Source organism: Colias philodice, chromosome 25 (assembly GCF_061535455.1).
Source record: "Colias philodice isolate Cphi_HAF_F1 chromosome 25, ilColPhil1 Martin Lab GWU primary, whole genome shotgun sequence".
Classification (NCBI taxonomy): domain Eukaryota; kingdom Metazoa; phylum Arthropoda; class Insecta; order Lepidoptera; family Pieridae; genus Colias; species Colias philodice.
The window spans coordinates 2320878-2345563 of NC_143110.1; the positions used below are offsets into that span (position 1 = coordinate 2320878).

Consider the following 24686-nt stretch of genomic DNA (forward strand, 5'->3'; position numbering starts at 1 on the left):
AATAAATTATTAATAAGTAAATTTCGGTTTTTTTTGCGCCTTCGCGGGTCGGTCTATATATAATTAACTTATCAGTATGATGCATGACCCTTGCAATCAATTTTGGTTATGAAAAATAATTATTTAGGTATAATTACTTAGAGAAGTTTGGTTGCAGTTGTAATTCCTTATTCTATATTTTCTTCTCTATTTCCTTTTCAATTCTTTGTTTGAGCTATTTCATATTTATAACTAGCTGCGCTCCGCGGTTTCACCCGCGTGGCTCCGCTCCTGTTGGTCTTAGCGTGATGATAATATCACAGACTAATAATAATATACTACGTATACAAATAATATATAGTCTATAGCCTTCCTCGATGAAAGGGCTATCTAACACTAATATTTTAAAGCTGAAGAGTTTGTTTGTTTGAACGCGCTAATCTCGGAAACTACTGGTCCGATTTGAAAAATTATTTCGGTATTAGATAGCCCATTTATCGAGGAAGGCTATATTAATTTATAGGCTATATATTATCATCTCGCTAAGACCAACAGGAGCGGAGCAATGTGGGTAAAACCGCGGACACAGAATATATAATAGTCTAGATATCATGGAATTTAAAAAACAATAACGATTGTTTTAAAGAAGACTCGTAAGGACAGTAACATTTCACATAATTCCATAATTTATATTTTACATTTTTTGGTTTCACTGAAAATTGAACCCAATACCTCTTGTAGAATGTAGATGTATCTATCATTAACCACAGCTGTACTATATAGATAGTACAATATGCAAGATTGTAAACAGCTCTACTCAAATAATCATAACTTGACCGGCTTACGAGAAGATAAAATGTATAATAATATTCATTTAATTATTACTTTGTTTATAATAAAATGCAGTGCGGTAGTGTTGATTGTAAAACCCCGTTATTACCAAATGGAACGAAAAATAGGTAAAGTTTTAAGTTTTTTAACTAATAATTCCTTATTTAAGAGTTAAGACCATGTGTTATAGAAAAAAAGCGTGTGTGCGGAGCACACGTGTCAGAAGTAAAATTTCTTGGCAAGAAAAAATAACAAAATCATTGAAGGTATTGCCATGACGCGACATTGAAATTTTGCTCTCAACGCGCTTCACTTCAAAAAAATTTGAAAAATTAATGTCTCATAACTAACTATAGGTACATTCAAGAAGCTTATATCTAATACACTGGAGATTTCGGTATGAACATTTGACGTGTAACAAGAAAATTGTTGTGTTCTATCACTTTCACACCTAACTTGGTATTGCCACTGTTAATACGAAGTTTTCCCAAGGCTACTATGTATGCTGTAATATTCTGTGCAAAAGGTTAGTTTTTGTACATGAGTTTGTTGATAAATTGCCAACAACGTCATTCAGAACCATTGTTGGATGAGACAATTATTATTTATGCTAAATAAAATAAGTATCTGAACCAATTATTAAAAAGCGATACTCCCTGATTATGGGTAGTTACCATAATAAAATTGTAGCAACTCTCACTTTGACAATATGGCATAAGTGTCAAAAAAATTGCGTCGCTTCGAATATTTAAGTTAATATTGTTGCGTATTTATTAAATATTTTCCGAATATTAATAATGTATTGCATTGTGAAAAATTGCAGAAGTTTTTGGACACCAAATTTTGGCCTATAATTTCACAGGCAAGTGTATATTTACGTTATTTACAATATTCCTCAATACTCATGCATTTACCTGTTAAGAATCATTTTAATGGCAAAAATCGTCAAATTTATCATCATTTTACTAAGCAATCATGTTAAATAAGTTCTTTTCCTAATACTTTCATCATTTTTCAACAAGTTTTCAACAAACAAATTTAACAAGTAAGGTAACCATGATGATGGGTTTTTACGGATAGCGACGATAATATATTGCTAAACAATATTATGATGAACATTTAGAACACCATTTTAAAAAATTTTATACTAGTAATGAAACAACACACGACATCGGTATTGCACTTACATATTGTGGTTTGTTCTTTTTTACATTGAAATTTATACTTTTTAACCTAATATTTTTTTTGTTTTACGTATTTCAGCTTTCCAAAAAATGAAGTAAAAAGAAATATATGTGCCTATCAAGGGTAAAATTACTGAGGATTACGACCCAGAAAAAAAATACTGCTATAAACAGTTTTAATTTGATGTTTTTGGCTTGAAGTTGACCCGTCGAAGCAACGCGTTTAAAAAGAAGATCTGAGTAACTTACAATTTGGTAAACAGCATCTGATGCAAAACACAACTTTCCTCTATTTACAAAGGATGTTAATAATGTATATCGGTTAATATCCAAGCTTTGTAGCCAAAAGTTATCAAGCGTTATTTAAAACTATCATTCTCTACCAATTAAAATTGTATGTCGTATAAAGGTGATAATTCTTGTAAGTTGACCAGTAATTATAATAAAAATACTGTTAAAAATATATGTCGTTATTATTTATAGACCATGATTTTTAGTTTTTTCTATTTCGAAAAATCCTGAATATACAAACCAGTGTGGTCACCCACAGAAAGAGACAAAAAACAACACTGACGTCATTCAAGGTTATATTTTCTTGTGACAAGTTAATGGTCATAGTGCAATCTCCAGTGTATTAGATATAAGCTTCTTGGGTACATTAGTAGTTAGGACCATCCAGTTTTTTCTTTCTTTTCCTTGTTTGCGATAGTTTATGTGATCTTTCTTATCGGACAACATAATATCATTGATAGATTTAAATGTATGCCAGTTATGATCTCTGATAAATGAGCAAATATAGATAATAAAAACTGGTCCATACTCGCGATTTCATCTGTAGATAAATTTATATAAAAGTCCTTCAAGAGTGTGGGAAAAGCGAGTCTTATCGCGAATGGTGATCTCTTCCAGGCAACCTGCTAATTATAGGTGTACATTATAATATTTTATAGTAGCGTGAAGTAATGAAGGTAATTTATTTATGAAGTATTTGTAGGTACCTACTTAAAATATAATATATTCCATAAATTCAGCAAACAGGGAATTATTTTTAAATAACCCATTTATTTTAATAAATATTACAAAAACATTTTCAAAGTAGTGCCAGCAATTTTGAAATCACTACAACCGACCTTACATACATATTGCACGCCTCATAAGCGAAGCGTTGAGGTGGGTACTACTGTCACTTCGCGCAAAACATCTGATTTTTCAAACTTAAAATGTCTTTATGTATCATACATTGCACTTGTAAAATAATACATACACACACATATTAAGAAAAAACACTATTTTTAACGTTCATGATATTTTTGATGTCATTTTTGTTATTTAAACTAGTTAAAAAACAGTTTAAAAAAGTTCTGTCTTGGACGTCCGTGTGTCTGTATGTGCGGATCCTTTTTCTTGTTAACACGATAGCGACCGAAATACTTTACTAATCGAGTCTTTTTTTTTCTCTTACGCTTGAGTATGCTCAGGAATAGAACCCTTTCATTTTTCAGGGTCTGATTCGATGTGGTTTAATTGTTATTAAATAAACAAAAATAATAATTAATAAATATTTGTTAAAAAAAAATTATGAGGCGTGCACTTTTGGATTTTCCAAATTATTTTTTTATTATAAACAAAGATAAAGAAGTAGGTATGAAACACGCGAAAATAGACATCTTAATACACACATACTATAATAATAGTTGGTGTTCTGTTCTACTAAAAACCAGTGGTTCTTAAATTGTGTTTTTTTTACTGTTTTTTTTACAAATTTTATTTAAAAATGATCGAGTTTAACATGAATCGTATTCGAAAACCTAACAACATGAAAAGGTTTCCTAAGAGTTATTTCTTCTTTCAATTACGGTATGTTATTTGTTTAAGTGTTTGAGTTTTAAAATTATACACCACGTGTTGGCATTGAAATATTATTCATTGTTATTTTATTCCTTAATTTAGTTTGATTCTTTTGTATTTGTAGTCCATTAACTTATGTATTATAATCTCAATTCAGTGAGAATTTTTTTAGTTAGATTTGAAGCTATAGATATCAACCACATCAACACTAATATTTCAATAATTAAGTATTACCGTATATTATGTTTATTAAATTTTGACTCTAAATTTACTTATAACACAGACTTCACTCTACTAATACTACCTGTGCTATTAACTATTCTGTGCTAATACCTACTATAAATGCGAAAGTTTATGAGGATTTATCTTTGTTATTCTTTCACGTAAAAACTACTGAACCGATTACAAGGAAAGGAGATTGCCCAAGTTACTATGGCACTTGGTATCGCAATCAAACTTATTGTGTCAGGATGAAATATAGCTCAATTTAAAGCTTGATGTTATATTCCATTGAAAAGTTACATTTGGGGTTGCATTTTTTAGAGGACGCAATTTTATTTTGTTGATGTGTAGGGGGGTTCAGTGTGAAGCTATCACCAAGTTTGTGGGGTCGCCACCCTTGTCCCACGGCCGCCATCTTGAAAATAGCGGTTGATATGGTTTTTACGATATATCTCTTTAACTATTTATTTGATAAAAAAAATTGTTAACATTGTTTGTTGCAAATTAAATTCTCTACAACTTTGGTCCAGTAACTTTTTGTCGTAGAACTATAAATAAAAAAGTTATAAGCGAAAATGTTCAGAAATTAGAGATATTTATATTTTTCAATAAAACTTTTTTTTATCATTTTACGAAGAAATGATATCAGACCATTATTGTAGATTGTTTTTTGAGGAACAACTTTTATATACAACATTTTTTCATTAATTAAATAGCTAAGATTTTACAGCGCTCCGAAGTGAGTACTATTTTTCAGTACTCTTAACTATACAGTATACATATATTATGTGTGTACTAATAATAATTTGTCATCAGTAATTGTTTTTAATATTTTTAATAATTAATAATTAATTTTGCAATATTATTAATAATTAATTATTGACTGAACTGACTTGAAGTCTGGAAGCGCGTTTTTTTTACGTCGAAAAGCAGGGCTGAAATGTTCTGCAGTGTGCTTCCATTGTTCTGGAGTCTGGGAAAAGAGCCAATAGCCATTATATGTATAGTTAGGAGTACTGAAAAATAGTACTCACTTCAGAGCGCTGTAAAACCTTAGCTATTGACGTAATGAAAAAATGTTGTATATAAAAGTTGTTCCTCGAAAAACAATCTACAAAAATGGTCTGATATCATTTCTTCGTAAAATGATAAAAAAAGTTTTATTGAAAAATATAAATATCTCTAATTTCTGAACATTTTCGCTTATAACTTTTTTATTTATAGTTCTACGACAAAAAGTTACTGGACAAAAGTTGTAGAAAATTTAATTTGCAACAAATAATGCTAACAAATTTTTTTATCAGATAAATAGTTTAAGAGATATATCGTAAAAACCATTTCAACCGCTATTTTCAAGATGGCGGCCGTGGGACAAGGGTGGCAACCCCACAAACTTGGTTTTAGCTACTTACTGACCCCCCCTACACATCAAAAACATAAAATTGCGTCCTCTAAAAAATGCAAGGTTAGGCCTAAAAAATGTAACATTTCAATGGAGTATTAGTACTTTTAGAAACGATTAAAGTTTTTATGTAAATAAGCCGCAGTTTGCGACAATAAAATAAAACAATAGTGTTATTCAACAGTTTAAAAAAATACTTTATCGAGTTTAAACTAACGATGAACGTTAAGTTTTACATTTATTACATAGGCAATATTTTAATTTACAAGACAAATGTGAAAAGTAAATCGTAATAAACATTATTTCAAAATAAATAACGTCGAACAATGCGTCGAACACAATGACAGATGACGCGCCAGGACGCTTGCAAGAGAGATAGATATATTATGTGTCAAAACAAAAACTTTTACTTTTATTTCTATTTATTCGGTATAATTACGACTTAATAGTGACTAAATATGATCATTATAAATACAAATAGGAATTAACAATATCACAAACATGTGACACAACTAGTATTTTACCGATTCCATACGTGGTCATACATGTTTCAAAACACAAACTTTTACTATTATTTCAATTTATCCGGTAAAATTAAGACTTAATAGTGATACATATATGATCATTATAAATACAAATAGGAATTAACAATATCACGAATACGTGGCACAACTAAAATTTTACCGATACCACCCGTGGTCATTCTCCTTTGGTATGTAGGTAGGTGGAGAATATAACATATTTTTTACCCCGGATACACAGAATAGGACTAATTTTTTATCCCGGAAATCCCACAGGAAAGGGAACTATGCGGGTTTTTCTTTGAAAACATGGGCGAAGCTGCGGGCGGAAACAATAATATAATAAGTACAATACTAGTAACTAGGTACTTATACTAAAGTTACAAATCAATGTATTGAAATAAGAAGTCAGTCCCCGTCCGACTAGGGCCCTTCTGGCCTCTTCCACTCAAGCGACAGCCCAAGCCGAGGTTCGAGATCCCCGTCAAGGGGGGACGCCCTTGTGCATGTCGCTACCAGGGTGAACCTTCAGTTCACGCACGCGTCTGCGTTAAAATGTAGGAGCCCTTCTGGCTAACATTGAGAGACACCACACAAAGAAAAAAGAAGTCAGTCTTATTATAAAATTGAACTTGTTTAATATCTGAGTTCAAAAATAATGGAGCAAATTGGCATTATCAGTTATTATATAATTGAACTAGGAATGACGCATAATCTAGATTCTAGGATGTTAGTTCTAACTAGAGTGGGCGTCTCAGACATTGTTAGGCGAGGTCCTGGTTGTTTATGAATAAGTTTGTCTGTTTGTTTATTTTTTTTAAACACAGAGTATATGATTGTTGTGGTTATTTCGGTAATATAAAGAAAAATTTTCTTTGCTTGTTTTACGTAAAATATGATAAAAAAAACTTGTAAATATAAATCAGGAAGAAATAAACGTTCAATAGTTGATGTTTGCTTCACATTTCTCAATATAAACATCTTTTCTTTAAACTCGTGAACAAATTTTCTTCACATTTTCACTGGCAAAATATAAACAAATAAAAATAGCTGTTAGAAATATAATTATATATGTAGGTACCTATTTGTTTGGAATCCCAAATACATTATTAACACGTTAACTGCGGCATGTCCAGTATCGGGCCATCAGCGACTACACCACAGTGCGGCGCCCAAAATCGCAGTTTTCACCGTGGTGCGGCGAGGTTTTTTATATGTTAATCAATGACTAGAAAAGAGACAAATATATTTTTGTGATCACAGTTTGAAGTAGGACTCAATTTCGTTTAAAAATCGTATGGCAAAATATTGGACCAACGCATAGAAAAGAAACCGTTTCTTTTGTATGCGGCATGTCAAATATTTTGCCATGGACAAGCACCTCATGCCGCACTGTACTGCGAGCGCGCCGCGTGTCAGTCTCGCATAGTGATGCACCAGGACCGAAGCACTTTTCTTTTGAGTTTTTTTAAATGACAATGATACCTTAAAGGCTTTAGTTTTTTTACTTTCTTTTATTTCGTAGCATAAATGCAAAAATGTGATGACAGTTGTGAAAATAATATAAAACATTAAAACAAAAGTTACTGAACAAATTAAAACAAAAGTTACTGAACAGTTTCCTGATAGTACTCTATCAAGTACCTTGTTTTATATGTGTTTTTTTTGTATCGACGATCTCGTTATCTGTTAACAAACAGACTGAAATATACAAAATTGATTTATATCGATATCGATGTTTTATTTTACAGTGTTTCCCATCGCTATTACTGTAAACATGCCGTATCAACGCAGTGCGGGATGGCAAATAATTTTTCACAAAATCAGGGGTTTACATTTTCCCTCATATCTTTTAAACTATTCGGTCAAACTAAAAGCTATTCATGCGGTATATACTAGACTATATATACTATTATCTGAAAAAAATTTTTTTGAAATATCTTGAAATTTCATGAAATTATTAACCTTCAAAGTTAGAAGGTGCGATGTGATAAAAATGGCTCATGACGCACAGTGGTGAACTTGCCGATGTGAAGTATGGAAGACATGCCGCAACAACGGTAAGTTTGGCATTTTAGGTGCCGCAGTGAACGTGTTAAGTAGGTATTACGTTAATAATAATAATTATATTATCATCACTACATAGTATAAAACAAAGTCGCTTTCTCTGTCCCTATGTCCCTATGTATGCTTAAATCTTTAAAAATACGCAACGGATTTTGATGCGGTTTTTTTTAATAGATAGAGTAATTCAAGAGGAAGGTTTTAGTATATAATTTATTAGGTTTTAGACAAAGCGGGCGAAGCCGCGGGCGGTAGTATATTTCGTAGTTCCAATAATAAACAAGCGTAATGAATTGATAAACTATTTTTTTGTTTTGTATTAACTATAAGTAATATTAATTACTAGTGTTCCGCCCGCGGCTTGCCCGCGTTTTTAAAGAAAAACCCGCATAGTTCTTGTTCCGGGATTTCCGGGATATACCTATCCTATGTGTTAATCCCAGTTACTCTCTATATGTGTGCTAAATTTCATTGAATTGGATAGGATAGGATAGGATTAAATAAAGATTGGATAGACACTTCTAGACAGATTTACTCGCTTCTTTCCCACCGGGTCAAATGTACATGGGTCGTATTTTCAAAATCGTATCTAAAATTTCTATCCTTGTGATAACATATATATATTTTAACCAAAGTAGGGGAGAGCGGGGATGAAAGTCACATTTTTATCTTTTTTTATGTAACTTCCAAAATACGTTGTTTAGGAATGATATTTGTATACCAAAAGATAGTGTAATTATTCTGTTACAAAATAAATAAACGTATTTTTGTGTAATATTATCAGTTGTAGAAATATTTTGTATTTTCACTCTAAAGAAAAATGTGACTTATAACCCCGGGTCAGGCATGGTTGTCACAATGCCTAGGGTAGGTAGTCACGTACTAAATAACAGGCAATTTATAAATAGAAAGTCACACTTTGGTCTTATAATTTTACGGAATAATTTTTAATTAATAACTCTTAACCAAATGAAACCGTGTCTACGGTCTTTATTTCAGTCTGAATATTAATCAATCACAATTTTAGCAAACAATAATAATCGTGAGTCAATATAGAGTCATCAAGGACAGATGGACTTCCAGCAGGTTTGTTAGGGTGATTTTCCGGTGTTGATTGAAAATTTACGGCTAAAACAAACAACCTCAAAACGCAATTAAAGTCATCTCGCATACAGGGGGCTGGTTGATAGGTGACAACCAGCCCCCGAAAATTTGTGACAAAGAGCCCCATAACACGTTTTATGAAAATAAAATTGAAAATAAATTCCGATCAATGAATATCTAAAAAACTATACTACGATATTATAAAACACATTTCATCATCATCAAATGAACTGAAAGATTATTACTGTAAAACAAGAACGTATAATTACGAGGTTCGACACAGCAGCACAAAAATTTACTTTTGCTGTGCGAAAACAATAAACACGTGTGAGGCCCTCACGGCAGATCGGAGCGGTCTGACGCGAAGTTGGGACAGCGTTTTCACTGTATGGCTCTTGCCACGCTGTTCAACAGACTTATTCGATAGTTCAGTTTTGTGTTAAGACCGCTGTGACAAACAACCCGTGAGACAACCAAACCCGGTCTCCCCTACATACTATTATGAGTCGTTATATATACGTTTATATATTATTATGAATGCTTGGGTGACTTCAAAACAACGTTACGTATCAATCTAGTGCTCAATTTAGACTATTTTCCTAGAATACATGATTTAAACTTAGTTTTAGAACATAATTGATTGTATAAGAAAAAGACGTGTGCTGGTAAATGATTCATATGTCCAGTTTGTTTATTTTTTGTTGCCTTCAATGACAAAAAATCTTCAAAAGTTGGCTTATTATTTCTAAATTATATCGTTTTCCTATAAGTATAATATAATAAAATGAGCGAAATCTGTTTCACATTTTTGCATTAAAACTAAAAAATCTCTAGATATCTCTACAAACATACAGTAAGTTACACGTCGCCTGACATATCGCAAAATAACCAATATGCTATTGAAAATACTGTTAAATTATTATTAATCGTACAATTACGTAATTTCAAGTAAACTGTCACGAAATTAAATGTGCTTCAATTAACGTTCAGTTAATGTCAATACTGTTAAATTATAATATGCTGCTGTCAAAGTGGATAGTTTGTAAAACAAAATTTTAACCAATTAATAAAATAAACACTCCCAATTCTTCTATATGAAATGAATACCAAGTAGGTAATATTGCCAGTAATGTAGATAATAATTATATCTATTAATATAAAATCATGTAAACTTGTTTATGAGCAATTTAAAAATCAAATTAATATAGGTATATAGTTATGTACTATGTATGCAAAGTTTTACGAGAAACCATCGTCTATTGTAGAATATTGCAACTATTTATGAGCATTGTCATGCTTGAAGATAATGTTCAATAATTAAATTTTAAATATACATAATATTGTGTTTTACATGTTTTTAAAAAGGAATCCCGTTTCGGCGGGATATATTTTCCATTTATAATTATACAAAACGAAAACGCAAAGCTGACTGATCTATATTCTACCGTTTATCAAAGCACAGCTCAAACTATGGGACTTTTCGGGCTGCTATTAGCACAATTTAAAAAATAAAACTTACAAACCGAACACTTTGAAAATGTCCAATTCTCTCAACTATCCGCAACATAAAACACTGTACGTGAGGCTTTGAGAACAATACGAAGAAAGATATCGACAAGAGTGGTTACAAGACGTGCGTTAATACAAATAGTGGTCAGTGCCGTAATTGCCAGGTATGTGGAGAATTGTACCCTATTTATATAGAGTTAGGGTATAAATTGTATTGACTGTATTAGGTAGGGCTGGAAATTATTTGTAATGACATAAAAAAATAAATACTGCTATCTCGGTATTTCGGGATAGCGATACAGCGGCTATTTTTCGATACAGCGTGTTTTTGAGACGATCAATAACCAGTGAAGTCATTTCGCTAGGTATTAAATATTTTCAGGATATAACAATTTGTTAACTATGTGGCACATTTATAATATATACCTACCTATATATATGTAGTTGTTATAACAAGTCGTTATATTTTTCTTAACTTTAAACGATTTCAAGAAACAAAAGAATAATAACTTATCATAAACAATAATATTGTTTATGATTAATAAATTTTATAGGTATATAAAACTGTTGTGTGTTACCAGACCAGAAAAATGCAAAGTAGAGGGTATTTTACAAAAATATTAATTATAACTACCCACATTTCTGGTCATAATCTTTTATGAACAGCGTGAGAACATACGGTTTGAGAACGAATGTTGTTTTTCTTTTTCTTTTATTTTAAATGTCAGTGAATATAGTGAAAAAAATATAATGAAAGTGTAACAAAAACAATACAGTTTTTTTATATTTAGATCTGTGAAAGGAAAATATGGTCACATTAAGGAAATAATACATTTCATATTGAAAATTGAAAATGAAAATGAAAAACTCTTTATTAATAATAGTGAATCATTTTCTACATGTGACATCAAATTTTACTCATTTAAGACACTAATGTAACTCATACTAAAAGTAATTAAAAACTGCACTGTAATTAAAATAGTTAATCACGAGTGTAAGAAACAAATATAAAAATACCTAAATGAAGAATTTGTACATGGAAATAAAATTAAAAAAAATTTGTACATGGGATAAAAAGTAGCCTATGTCCTTTCTCGGGTATCAAAATATCTCCATACAAAATTTCATGAAAATTGGTTCAGTAGTTTAGGCGTGATTGAGTAACAGACAGACAGAGTTAATTTCGCATTTAACTATTTAACTATTACATTAACAGCAGTAAGGGCCAAGTTCAATCTATTGTCATTTATTGCATCAAATAAAGAGCACTCTAAGTGATCACAATGGCTTGTTTAGTGCCATTATCTTTTAACTAGAGTCATCCGATATACGGCCTACTACTTTTTTTAGGGTTCCGTATTCCAAACAGAATATACCAATACAAGCGATTAGATAGGCATTTGGATATAGAGATATTTATAATCCTATTATCACTACATAGTATAAAACAAAGTCGCTTTCCCTGTCCCTATGTCCTTATGTCCCTATGTACGCTTAAATCTTTGAAACTACGCAACGGATTTTGATGCGGTTTTTTTAATAGATAGAGTGATTCAAGAGGAAGGTTTATATGTATAATAACATCCATTAAATAGTGGAGAAGTACTGTTATTTTTGAGGTTTCTAATGTGATGTCGTAAAAAATTACATTTTTACCGCTTACATTGCAAACGCAGGCTGAACCCTACGAGTTTTATCAAAATAATGTACTAAGTATTATACACATTGAAAAGGTCTACAGAAAAGTCCGCGATAGCATATGTCTATCTCTTATGGATAACCCACAATAACTTCTTTTTGTCATTTACTTTTTACGACAAATAATGGCTAATTTTCGAAGCGATTTTAACCAATACAGCATTAATCCTTAACCAATTAAATACCTTGAGTACATTGTTCATTTAATATAGATCTAGATGGCCCTTTACACCGTATGATTTAAGGGAATATTTTCGAAGATATTACAGATTTAAAAATTGCGGGACGTAGCGTTTGCGGCGTTACCGGCCGGCCGCCCGGCTATATATTTTATACCCGTGCGAAGCCGAAGCGGGCCGCTATGTTTTTATATACAAGGTTCACAGTTTTTCTGTAGTGTATTTAGTATCAGCAATGCACCCGTGCGAAGCCGGGGCGGGTCGCTAGTAATATTATAAATGTGAAAGTTTGTATGGATGTTTGTTACTCTTTCACGCAAAAACTACTGAACCGATTACAATGAATTTTAGCACACATATAGAGGGTAACTTGGATTAACACATAGGATAGGTTTTATCCCGGAAATCCCGCGGGAACGGGAACTATGTGGGTTTATCTTTGAAAATGCGGGCGAAGCCGCGGGCGGAAAGCTAGTCTATACTAATATTATAAAGCTGAACAGTTTGTTTGTAACGCGCTTAAGACGATACACAAAAAAAAATCTACTGCTTGGCGGGCGGAGTCTAATAGCTCGCTATCGCGAACGCGGGTGTGCGCGAAGTCATTCTTGCAAACTCGCCGCGCTGCCGCTGGCCGACTCGGGACAAACATGTATGGAGTCGTCATACAGTTATAATATTCTTATACATATATTTAATTGTTGATTAATTGGTTTTATTTTCTTGCTTATAATTTTATAAACAAATAATCTTCTTTTTAACAACTACTTAGACATTATTAATAATTATTATTATTTCGTAATGTTTACTTTATTACAAAATAATACAGGTTATAAATAATCTTTAAAATAACAAAAAATATTGTTACTCTGAAAAAATGAAATGGTAGGTACTCAATAACGCGGACTACTGAATTCATTTAGATAGAATTTGATGCTGACGTAGATATTACATCATGCCCAGAAATGAAAGGTACTATTTCTGAAAGAAGTTATAAACCCTAATTCTTCTCAGTCAAAGTCAAGAGTGGAAGATATCACTAATACAGTAAAACTGATGCGAAACTTTGGATGTTAATTTGTATATTTTTTTGTTAGTTGTTACTTAATCACGTCAAGACTACATTACCAATTTTGATAAAATATAGCTTATTGCCTGGATTTACACATAGGATACTTTTTATCCGAACTGAACACTTCTGTGGGATAAGACAGGATTCACGATATAATCTAATTCCACGCGGGCAAAGCCGCGGTCGGAATGATATTTTTTTAAATAAAAAAATTGTTTAAAAAAAACACAAAATATATTGACGCATGTATTTATTTTTTGCACTCTATTATAATTGTAATTATTCATTACAAATAATCAAAATAAAATAGCCAGAACAAAGTTAGGCCCTGGTAGGGTAGGTAGGCAGGTACAGCAATGTTAGACGAACACTGGCTTATTTATACCAATAATAATGTATTATAAACATTAAATTAAGTTTACTTTCTAACAACAAAAATACATAATATTAGCTAATGTGAAAGCGAATCAACCAATCATCCCACAAAAATGAAATGTGCACACAAATATTCATCCAAATCGGTTCATGTCATTAGGAGGAGTGACTGCAGCGCCATCTTCCGGGCCCAATTGTGTTTCCAGATCACCCAGGAACTCAATTTAATATACTTACACAAAATTTTTCGAAATGAAATCTCACATTACTATGTAAATATGAATATAAACCTGTTTTATTACTAAGCAATTTCCCGCACAGGTGTAGTAAGTATAAATGAAATAAATATCAACATCAAATTCTTTATACAACATACTTATCTACCACCTTCTAAGAAATGTAATTCTTGAAATTATTTCGTATTTTTTTTAAATATAATACTACTCCAATGAGCTCCTGTTCCATATTATGTCCGCCATACTTCCACTAAGTTCACCATGATTTTTTATTTCTTTGCACTTTGTTGCTTTTTGCTAAAAATGGAATCATGCGATAAAACCAGTAGAGCTTTGATAACATACATTTTTGACTGAATAAAGGTACTTACGAAGGAGTGGATTCACATTGTGAACAATCAGTGGGTTTATTTTCCTTCTGGATTCCGGATTTCTGAACAGATTATTTATGCTATAAATGAAAAAATCTTACACATTCGTTATGTACTTAAAACAGGGGTACATATCAAACATCGTCTATAAAACAATTATCATCAAATTTAAAATAAAACCAACTTACTTCATTAATTTGTTCCAATTGTAAGCATTCTTTTTCCTCCAACCTTTATGTTTCTTCTTCTTATTTTCTTTATTGTCCCCATTTGTCTCATTTTGTCTTATCGTGTTGTCACCCTTTTTTACGATTGCGCGAGCGACACAAGTTCCCCGTGTGACGGCCGTAGCGGGAATGACTCGTGCAGCGATCGGGGTAGGAAGGTACAGGGCGGCTCTCGCTATATTGGCTGGTCGCGCGCTAATTTCAAGTATTTCTTGTTTATTTCAAAACCATCGCATATTTCAAAATTCTAACACGGTAGACGTATAGGTTGTATATTTTATAGTTAATATCCAAAAAGTCGTAACTTTACATTTGTTATTTTGAAGATGCCAGAGATTAAAAAAAAATAACAATGATAACTTTGTATTTTTTTTCTATCGAGAAAATATCATGGAATCATGTTTCTAAAACGGTAGACGTATTGTGTTACTATTGAACTTTCTTGTCAAGAATTTACATCACGACAACTTTAATAATATAAAAATTACGAAGGTTTGAAAAGGGCCGTAAATGTTAGAAAAATTAATTCATCACCTTAAATCGGGAACTACTTGTCTGATTTGAAAAATTCTTTCGGTGTTAGATAGCTCATTTATCGAGGAAAGCTCTATAGCTTTCTTCGATAAATAATACTGCTATGTATATGTATATCCTATGGTATACATATATAATTACTCTACTACCAACTGGAGTGAAGCCACGGGGGTGAAACCGCGCGGAGTAGCTAGTTGTAAATAAAAGGTGGCCTAAACCACTTAATAATGAGCTGATTGGATTTAAATAACGTTGGTTTTTCTGATTTGCTCCGCGTTAAAAATAACTTATATGATTTTGTTTTTTTTTTAATTATCCCAGGGTGAACGTCTAATTATTTTTAAAAATATGGTAAATTCAGTTGAAACTATAATCAAACAAAATATAAAATTAACAAATACGGAACCTTCCGTATGTGACCGAAACACGCTTGACCATTTTATAAACTATTGCTTATGACCTGTTATGACTAACGACAAATTACGTGACAAATGAATAGAGAAGTCTTTGCATCCGTATCGCCTTCGCTTCGCTTTACAATTACTTTACTTTACTTTATAAAGCTGAAGAGTTTGTTTGTTTGTTTGATCTCGCTAATCTCAGGAACCACTGTACTGGTCCGATTTGAAAAATTCTTTCGTTGTTAAATAGCCCATTTATCGAGGAAGGATATAGGTTTACATATCATCACGCCAAGACCAACAGGAACGGATCAGTGCGGGTAGAACCGCGGCGAACAACTATTCACTCATAAATTAAATACTTAAAATAAATTTAAATTCAATATAGGTACATAGTAATTGAAACGATTACGAGTCGAAATTATCTTCAAATTAATTAAAAGCATTGAAAAAATTCTACACATCTTCTATATATAATATAAAATCCTTGTGATATATTATATTATGTTAGTTTCTCGCTCCTCCGTAACGGCTAGACTGATTTTTATGAAATTTTTTTCTACCTATAAATATTTGGTAAAAAATAGAAATTATTTTAAATTTCCTATATGATTGTTAAATATAAATTTGTATAAAATATGAACTTTAAATGTTTTTAATCTCCGCTTTCTAGTGTGTCATTGATTTTAATGCATTGCAAATAATAGCGTGATAAGGATTGTTTTTAAAAAATGTGTTTTTCTATTGCAGATTTAACTTAGGTATGAAAAGACTGAGTTTCTTCGGTGATGGGAGTAAAATAAATCAAATAATATGTGCTGTTTTGAGTAAGTATTTTTTTATATATTTTTATAATAGGTATATTCGATTATGTCTCGCTTTCATTATTGTTACGGATAAATGTATATTGAATTTAGGGCCGATTTTTCAATCCATGGTTAAACTTATCCGTCCAATTATTACACGATAATATTAAAATGTCACGTAAACTGTCAAATACGGGCAATTAGAATACGTTTTTAAAATGGTAGTTTTATACATTATTCGTCGAATAAGTTTAAACCAAGGATTGAAAAATCAGCCCTAAGAAAAGAATAGCTGATAAAGTATTTTTATACTGCGTAATTCGATATAATGCACGTAATTAAGTTATTTTTAATTGTGTGTCAATGATATCATTATATAGATTTAAAATTAATTTAATTAACTTTTATCCCACTCGAAAACGTTATTATCAAATTAATTTATCGAATTAATCTAACTATTGACCGCCTCCTTGGTGCTGTAGTTGACACGTGATAGAACCGAGGGCTCCTGGGTTCGATTCTCAGTGGAGACGAAGAAAAAAAAATGTCTCGGTCTGGCAGGACACAGAAGGCTGATCACCTACTTGTCCCTAAAGAAAATCGATCAGTTAAACAGATGTATAATGCATCTGCCCCTTACCCCATGGGACATGGGATTTCACTATTGATACATGTTGTCTTATTAATTCACTATGAAGATATTACATTAACAAATTAATAAGTATATTTTTTTCAGTTTGTCTGCCCATTTTCACCTACGGAACGTGTATAGGATGGATGTCGCCAATGACCTTGCTGCTGCAGTCAAATGAATCGCCTAAAGGAGTACCTCTTACTGATGGAGAGGTAAATATATTATTATTAATTAGCCGTTTGTCCTGGGAACGCTTAGTTTATAGCAATAATATTAGCATAAACGGTAAATTGTAGCTTTGTAATAAATTACCTATTACCTAATGATGTTTAAACTCGGCGAAGAAGTTTTTGGATTAAAAATCCAAAATTTCCCGTTTATAACATTAGTTTAGTTATAGCAGTACATCATCTGTGTTTTATATTATTATATATGTTTATGTTTTATAGTATTCCACGTTTATTACTAAATTTATTAATCATAAACAATAGTATGGACTAGCTGTGCCCCGTGGTTTTACCCGCAGTGCTCCGCTCCTGTTCGTCTTAGCGTGGCGATAATAATATATAAGCCTTCCTCAATAAATGGGCTATCTAACACCGAAAGAATTTTTCAAATCGAACCAGTAGTTCCTGAGATTAGTGCGTTCAAACAAACAAACAAACTCTTCAGCTTTATAATATTAGGTATAGATTCTCATTCTGACCACTTCAACGACTATTTACTTGTGTACCTATTTTAGCATTTATTTTGTCAAAAAATGCATTAAAGTATATTTGTATGTATTTAAACACGTGCAAGAACTATTAACTGAATGCTAATGATAATTATTAATGTATAGCTTTCATCAATTCCATTGCATGTAATAATTAGAAATATCGTTTAAATTTTAATCAACACTTACAAGCAAATGTTCAATTCCAAGTTTATTATACACTAGTATTGTAAAGTCATACGAATTAATTAATAATTGTCATCTAGAAGGTATAATTTTGTATGAGCGTGAATATTTCCTAGATAGACTTATTGAAATGTTTGTATTATTAGGAATATAAATTAAGATACGCTCCTCAGTTGCAACTTGCCGCAGGAACTCATTGTTTCTATTATTCACTTAATTTTATTTTATTTTTTATTTATTTATTTGATTTACCAACGTTTCTTTACATCACAGATAAAACATCAAAGTTAAAATACAATTTTATATGATCAATGTAAAAAAACACTTATAGGTAAACACAGCATGCGTAAAGTAAGTTTAAAAGTATACAATTAATGAATTAACGACTAAGTATCTTAAACAATGAAAAATTGTAATATATATTATGCACTTATCTATTTTTATCGTTAAAAAGGGAATTAAAAATTTTGCGGAGTTTGTTGGGAGAATCTGTGAAAATATCAAACAACCCACTGTAGTCATTTACAGTTTTACAAATTCTCGCAATTGGTGAGTTTCGACCCGATACGGTTCTGCGTTGCGTTGAGGAGGTTAATTTAATAACTTATAATATTATTATAGACAAGTAATTAATACATAATACAATTTATGGTAAAAGATGCGGGTTGGAATCTCGTCTGATCCGCCCGCGTGATCTAATTTTTTCAAAGTATTCTTTAAAAATTACATGTTAAGCTCTGAAAGAATTCTCTGATTAATTCTCTGTACTAAAGAGTCTTCTTAAATTTGAATGACTTTTTCTAAAATCAACCAATAATATAATCAGAATAAATTAATGATAGCATCAAAAAATATCCAATTTATTTTCATATTATTTGTCTTTTTTTGTAATATTTTTTACACTGCGTTATCAATATGCATATTTTCAATATACAGTGATTACTAACAACAATAAATACATTACTGATATGAAATAACAGTTTATTTTTCACAATGCGATCGTAAAATACAAGAAAGTATTATGTTGTACGTAGACAAGATAAAAATAACATAGTTAACATGCTAATAATTACACTAAGTATTACATTATTTCATTATTTATTAGTGAAGAATGCAGTGGAGTATGTAATTTAAAGTGCCAATTTGATGGTCTTTGAGTAAAATATTAATGATAAAAAATTATATTATTGTTGCTAGGCTTCACCCACATTCTGTCTGAAGTATTGGCAAATTTCATTAAAATTGTTTCAGTAGTTCAGGCGTGAAAACTTTACAGACGCACACGGACAGGGATATTTTTTACATTTATTTAATGCATATTTTCTTACAAGCCGCATTTTCACTGCTCAGATTAACCCGGAACGAAACAAAGCAAAAAATGTTATCAATCAGGATAATGTAGCAACTAGTAAAATATTTTGAAAACCACTACTTTCATAGCTCATTTTAACTTTATTAAGTTTTTATTTTCATTCTCAATATTCCAGATATCCTGGATGGCATCACTGCCGTATCTTTCCTGCGTGCCAGCTACATACCTCATGGCGTATTTGGGAGACCGGCTGGGAAGGAAAACCACGCTGCTATTCATGTCTTTGGCTGGGGCAGTAAGTATTATTGATCTTCATATACATATAAAAGTACTTATATTGTGATGCTGAAGATATTGTTTAGTTGAACGCGCTAATCTCAAGAACTACCTACTGATTCGAATTGAAATATGACGTGTACTGTGTAGACTGCCCGTCTATTTATCGAGGAAGGATATTAGATTAAAACATAGTAACTATAGAAAATATTGCAAAGATATTCCTTAAAAAGTAGATAGAATGTTGCATGCGCTTTCATTTCCTTGATAAATACACTATGCAACAAAAAATGTTCTTCAAATTCACATTTTACAAAAAAAAAAACAATCGTTTTAATATTATCATATTATTTGTATCTAATGATAAAATTAATAAAAAATCTCACAGATAAGTACACTATTTGTCGTTTTAATTAAATCTTCTAGTACCTTCCAGAACTTATTTAAATATAACTGTTTCAGGCAATATGGCTGCTCAAGCTATGTTCCATGAACATCTGGGTGTTCATAATCGCTCGGACTCTGGTTGGAATCATCATGGCCGGGTCGTGTGTCACTTGTCCGACTTATATAAAGGAGATTAGTGAGGACAGTATACGAGGCGCTTTGGGATGCTGGGTAAGTGCTTTGAATATTGTGGTCTTAATTTTAAAGCAGCGTCACTGAATATCACGGTTTCATTTACGATCTCATTTTTTGTTACTAACATGTGCTGTTTTTTGGATTATTTAGGCAAACAGATGCTCGAATAAATGCTTTAACCCATTGAGCCCCGAACGGCCCGAACGGTCCACGACACAATAGATTTTCTATTGTGTCTGTGATTCCAGGGCCTGAGTTATCTATACAAATATTATAAAGAGGAAAGGTTTGATTTTTTGTTTGTTTGTTTGTTTGTATGAATTGAATAGGCTCCGAAACTACTTGGCAGATTTGAAAAATTCTTTCACTGTTGGAAAGCTACATCATTTCTGAGTGACATAGGCTAGGTTTTATCCCGGAAATCCCACGGGAACGGGAACTATGCGGGTTTTTTTTTGAAAACGCGGGCGAAGCCGCAGGCGGAAAGCTAGTTAAACATAAAGTTTCAGTATCGATGAAATGTAGCGCCTGCTGAAAAAGAGATATAATACGTTTATTGAACTAACAATTTATTTAATTCCAATATATTCAGAATTTCGTTGCTTATAACAATTGAGCATTTATTGATGACTTGCAATTTCTTTAATTCCAAAATACTCGATTAAGGGCTGATTTTTCAATCCTTGGTTAAAACTTATTCATCGAATAACGTATTAAACTACCATTTAAAAAATGTATTCTTATTGTCCGCATTTGACAGTTTACAGGTGACATTTTAAAATGTTCGTGTAATACTTTATTGGACGGATAAATTTTAACCAAGGATTGAAAAATCGGCCCTTAATAGCATAGTATTAACATAGTACTTATAATATTTTCTGTGGTATTGTTATTATTTTAAATACATTTCAGGGAGCGCTTTTTGCAGGCACTGGCAGTCTATTCGCCTATATTATTGGCGACCTTTTAAACTACACTACAATCTTATGGGTGTTCTTATCAATACCTGTTATACATTTTGTGGTCTTCCTTGCGATGCCGGAGTCGCCCTCGTACCTTATGAAGAAAGGAAAAGTTGAGGTATGAAATATCAACTTTCTAATAGTTAAAATGAATACATTGTAACTAGACTACTTGACTAGTTAAGAAACTTCCTTCACCAGTAGAAATTTAACCCGTTTACTTGTTATCTCTGGCCAAAGAGCTGTTTAAAATTATTATAATGTTCATTCAATTTAATATTTCGTAGATAACACAAGTCAATAACTGCGTTAAAAACAACCGACTTCAAACTTGCACTTGCAACATTTACAAATACAGACAAAAATGCTCATAAAATAAAAGCTACTAGGCCTATCCGAATAAAATTTTTATGGGACCAATTCGACACCATCCCGCATCGAACAAAAAAAGAATCACGTAAATCGGTTCAGAAACCACGGAGTAATCGGTGTACTTACATACATACAAAAAAAAAAAAACATACCGGCCGAATTGATAACCTCCTCCTTTTTTTTGAAGTCGGTTAAAAATACTATCTATCTATGTTTAAATATTGTGATGTGATGATGATGTATAACTTTATTATCAATTTATAGGAAGCAGCCTCTGCACTAGCTTGGCTCAGATGTAGAAATTCCATGGACACGGTGATACATGAAGAAATAGAGGTTATTACGAAAGAACAGAGAAAGGACGAGGAGAATAAACAATTCATGTTGAAAAGCATACGTAAGACTCTTATTATTATGGGCTGATTTTTCAATCCTTGGATAAAACTTATTCATCGAATAAAGTATTAAACTACCATTTCAAAAATGTATTCTAATTATTGTCCGTATTTGACAGTTTACAGGTGACATAATAATATGTTCGTCTAATACTTTATTGGACGGATAAATTTTAGCCAAGGTTGGAAAAATCGGCCCTTGTATTAATTTCGACCACATAATCATAAAGCTGCTGATTTTATATTAAAAAGAAAATACTACAATTATTAAAATAACAGGCGTTGTTTTGTGTCTTTCTTTTTGAGGTAACTTCGTCGTTATTAAATCTTAAATACGATGAATGAAAATAGTACATAACCAGCAGAGGACGAATCGTCCTGAACAGCATCGAAGAAGTGAAGAGAGTGTGAAGACCCTTGCTGCTGCTGTACATAACCATACTTATGAAATAACAATATAAATGAGTATCTTGTTCATATTAACAAATTTTCTTAAAGTAGCATCAAATCTGTATTTTACTATGCTCAAACCATACTAATTCATAATATTAATGTTTCAGTTACAGACAAAATCCTCTCCAAGGCGTTCCAAATAGCCCTGGTCGCTGCTCTCTCCAGGGAAGTCTGTGGTGCGGTACCAGTCCTGAACTTCGCTGGTGACATCTTCAACCTGGCGTCCAAAGAGGATACGGGTCTGGTGCTAAGCCCTAACCAGCAGGCTATGATGCTGGGGGTCGTGCAGCTGAGTGGGTCGCTGCTAGCGTCGAGTGTCGTGGAGAGGTGTGGTAGAAAGGTCTGTATGTATACTAGCTGATAAACTTTGTTATGTAATGATCCTTGTGTACTTGTACATCTAAATGTATAGAAATAGTTATTAAGCTATTTTAAGGGTCACCAGAAATGCATAAACAATGTCAAATAAATTGGCCAAACCGTAATTGAGGCTACTAATTTGTTTCATAAATATTAAAACGGTGAAGAATTAATTTAATTTTACCAGCTTATCACAGAAACAACTAATTGAAGTAAAAATAAAATAGTTGGATAGTTCATTAAACGACAAAAGATATATAATACAATCACGTTTCGATTTAATCAAAATTCGAAATAGGCGCGGAGAATGAAAACCTTGCCAAAATGGAATATCCACAATCTATGTGGGCTTATTTTTATACGTTAAGAGCAGGCAAATATCTTATACAGATCATAAGTTTCACAAGCTTATTCTTACTACAAAGAACAAATTTTAAAAGCTGCTATGTTATTAGAATCTTATTCAAAAATCAACAACATCTCGTCCTTTACTATATATTTCCTAATATAAACATGTTCTCGTCTAATAACGTCTATGTTTATCTATAACCAAATATCTTATCTTCCAGAAACTCATGATCATCACCTGCCTCGCATCTGGCCTCAGCATGTGCCTGCTCGCCACGTGGTTCCTCATCACCGACCTGAACATCACCACCTCAGCCTGGATCCCCGTCATCACCCTGTGTTTGTGCATCTTTTGTGATGCAGCGGGTCTTATGCCTATATCTGTGGTGATTACGGGTGAAATATTCTCTTATAAGGTGAGTTAAATTAATGTATTTCTTAGGCTGCAGGTTTGATGAAAATGAAAGGATTGGATAAGTTTAAAACTGCTCTGTAATGTTTTATGTCAGATTATAATATATCTGCTCATGGCTAAAAATTATCGCCTGGTGATGATATATTATGATATGATAACCACATTTCGGACCTTTTCTAGCTTTTTGAAGTGAAAACTTCTTTAGCGGCGTTGGGTATAAAATCTTAAACTCGCGTCAGGACACGTGGCCTGATCGAAAAAGCGTAAGACGGTTTTTTTAAGCCCATATATTCCATGCGTAAGACGGATACCATTCCAAAATATCAAACATGCTGAACGTTAATAATCAAGTTTTCACTTCTGCCGGCACTCCCGGAGTGCAACCCTTTTTTTTATGGTGAATATTGCTTATGGTTAATACTATTCAGTTGGTTAAAATTGCTTCTTCTTCTTCTTAATTATTAGCAACGGCAAAAGAAAACAAAGGTGATCCTCGATGTGATATTTGTCGAAACCTCGTCGAACCTTCGAACCTTACGTATTCCAAAAAGTAAAATTTTTCAACCATAAAATAACCGTAATTATATGTATTTCTCTTTACAGTACCGTGGATCAGTTTTAGCAACAACAATGGCGATCGCTTCCATAGCTGACTTCTTCCAATTACTCTTCTTCAAGCCGCTAGCAAAGTCAATAGGAGTCTATGCAGCATTTTACTTCTTCGGCACTATGTGTCCATTAACAGCATTATATGTTATATTAAGCGTTCCAGAAACGAGAAATAGAAGTTTAGAAGAAATTTATAATAATTTACGACCAAAGAAAGAGAGGATAGTGGGAAAAAAAGATGTAGAATAATCCCTACTATTAATCCATACTAATATTATAAATGTGAAAGTAACTCTGTCTGTCTGTCTGTTACTCAATCACGCTTAAACTACTGAACCAATTTTCATGAAATTTGGTATGGAGATATTTTGATACCCGAGAAAGGCTACTTTTTATCCCGGGACAATGACGCAATCCCGGAAATCCCACGGGAACGGGAACTATGCGGGTTTTTCTTTGACTGCGCGGGCGAAGCCGCGGGCGGAAACCTAGTAATATATATTA

At 32.2% G+C, this 24686-nt stretch overlaps 1 protein-coding gene and 1 long non-coding RNA gene across 5 annotated transcripts; one reads left to right on the top strand and one right to left on the bottom strand.

Moving 5' to 3' along the window:
- Positions 1-879: 879 nt before the first annotated feature.
- LOC149477222 (facilitated trehalose transporter Tret1-like) lies at positions 880-24451 on the top strand. 3 transcript variants are annotated; one of them, XM_089710590.1, is made up of 10 exons: positions 880-938; positions 16508-16584; positions 17300-17409; positions 19586-19705; positions 20149-20304; positions 21181-21348; positions 21867-21999; positions 22558-22790; positions 23380-23574; positions 24177-24451. In XM_089710590.1, the coding sequence occupies exons 1-10, from the start codon at positions 880-882 to the stop codon at positions 24429-24431; spliced, it is 1506 nt and encodes a 501-aa protein (XP_089566716.1). In that variant the 3' UTR covers positions 24432-24451. The 3 variants fall into 3 exon arrangements, with proteins under 3 accessions (XP_089566716.1, XP_089566718.1, XP_089566717.1); XM_089710592.1 differs by lacking the exon at positions 880-938 and adding an exon at positions 10725-10828; XM_089710591.1 differs by lacking the exon at positions 880-938 and adding an exon at positions 11373-11484 and having other exon boundaries at positions 16506-16584.
- LOC149477223 (uncharacterized) lies at positions 13297-15272 on the bottom strand. Of its 2 annotated transcripts, none has more exons than XR_016317625.1 (3): positions 14784-15272; positions 14596-14657; positions 13297-14521 (listed from the first exon to the last, which is right to left on the bottom strand). It is a non-coding gene; the product is annotated as an uncharacterized LOC149477223 (long non-coding RNA). The 2 variants fall into 2 exon arrangements; XR_016317626.1 differs by having other exon boundaries at positions 14596-14675.
- Positions 24452-24686: the final 235 nt, after the last annotated feature.

Excerpts from the sequence above, each read along its gene's own strand:
- LOC149477222 (XM_089710590.1), top strand. The coding sequence starts at position 880 with ATGCAGTGCGGTAGTGTTGATTGTAAAACCCCGTTATTACCAAATGGA. Across the intron at positions 19,706-20,148 it reads TCATGTCTTTGGCTGGGGCA|GCAATATGGCTGCTCAAGCT; the intron begins GTAAGTATTATT and ends TAACTGTTTCAG. Across the intron at positions 22,791-23,379 it reads TGGAGAGGTGTGGTAGAAAG|AAACTCATGATCATCACCTG; the intron begins GTCTGTATGTAT and ends CTTATCTTCCAG.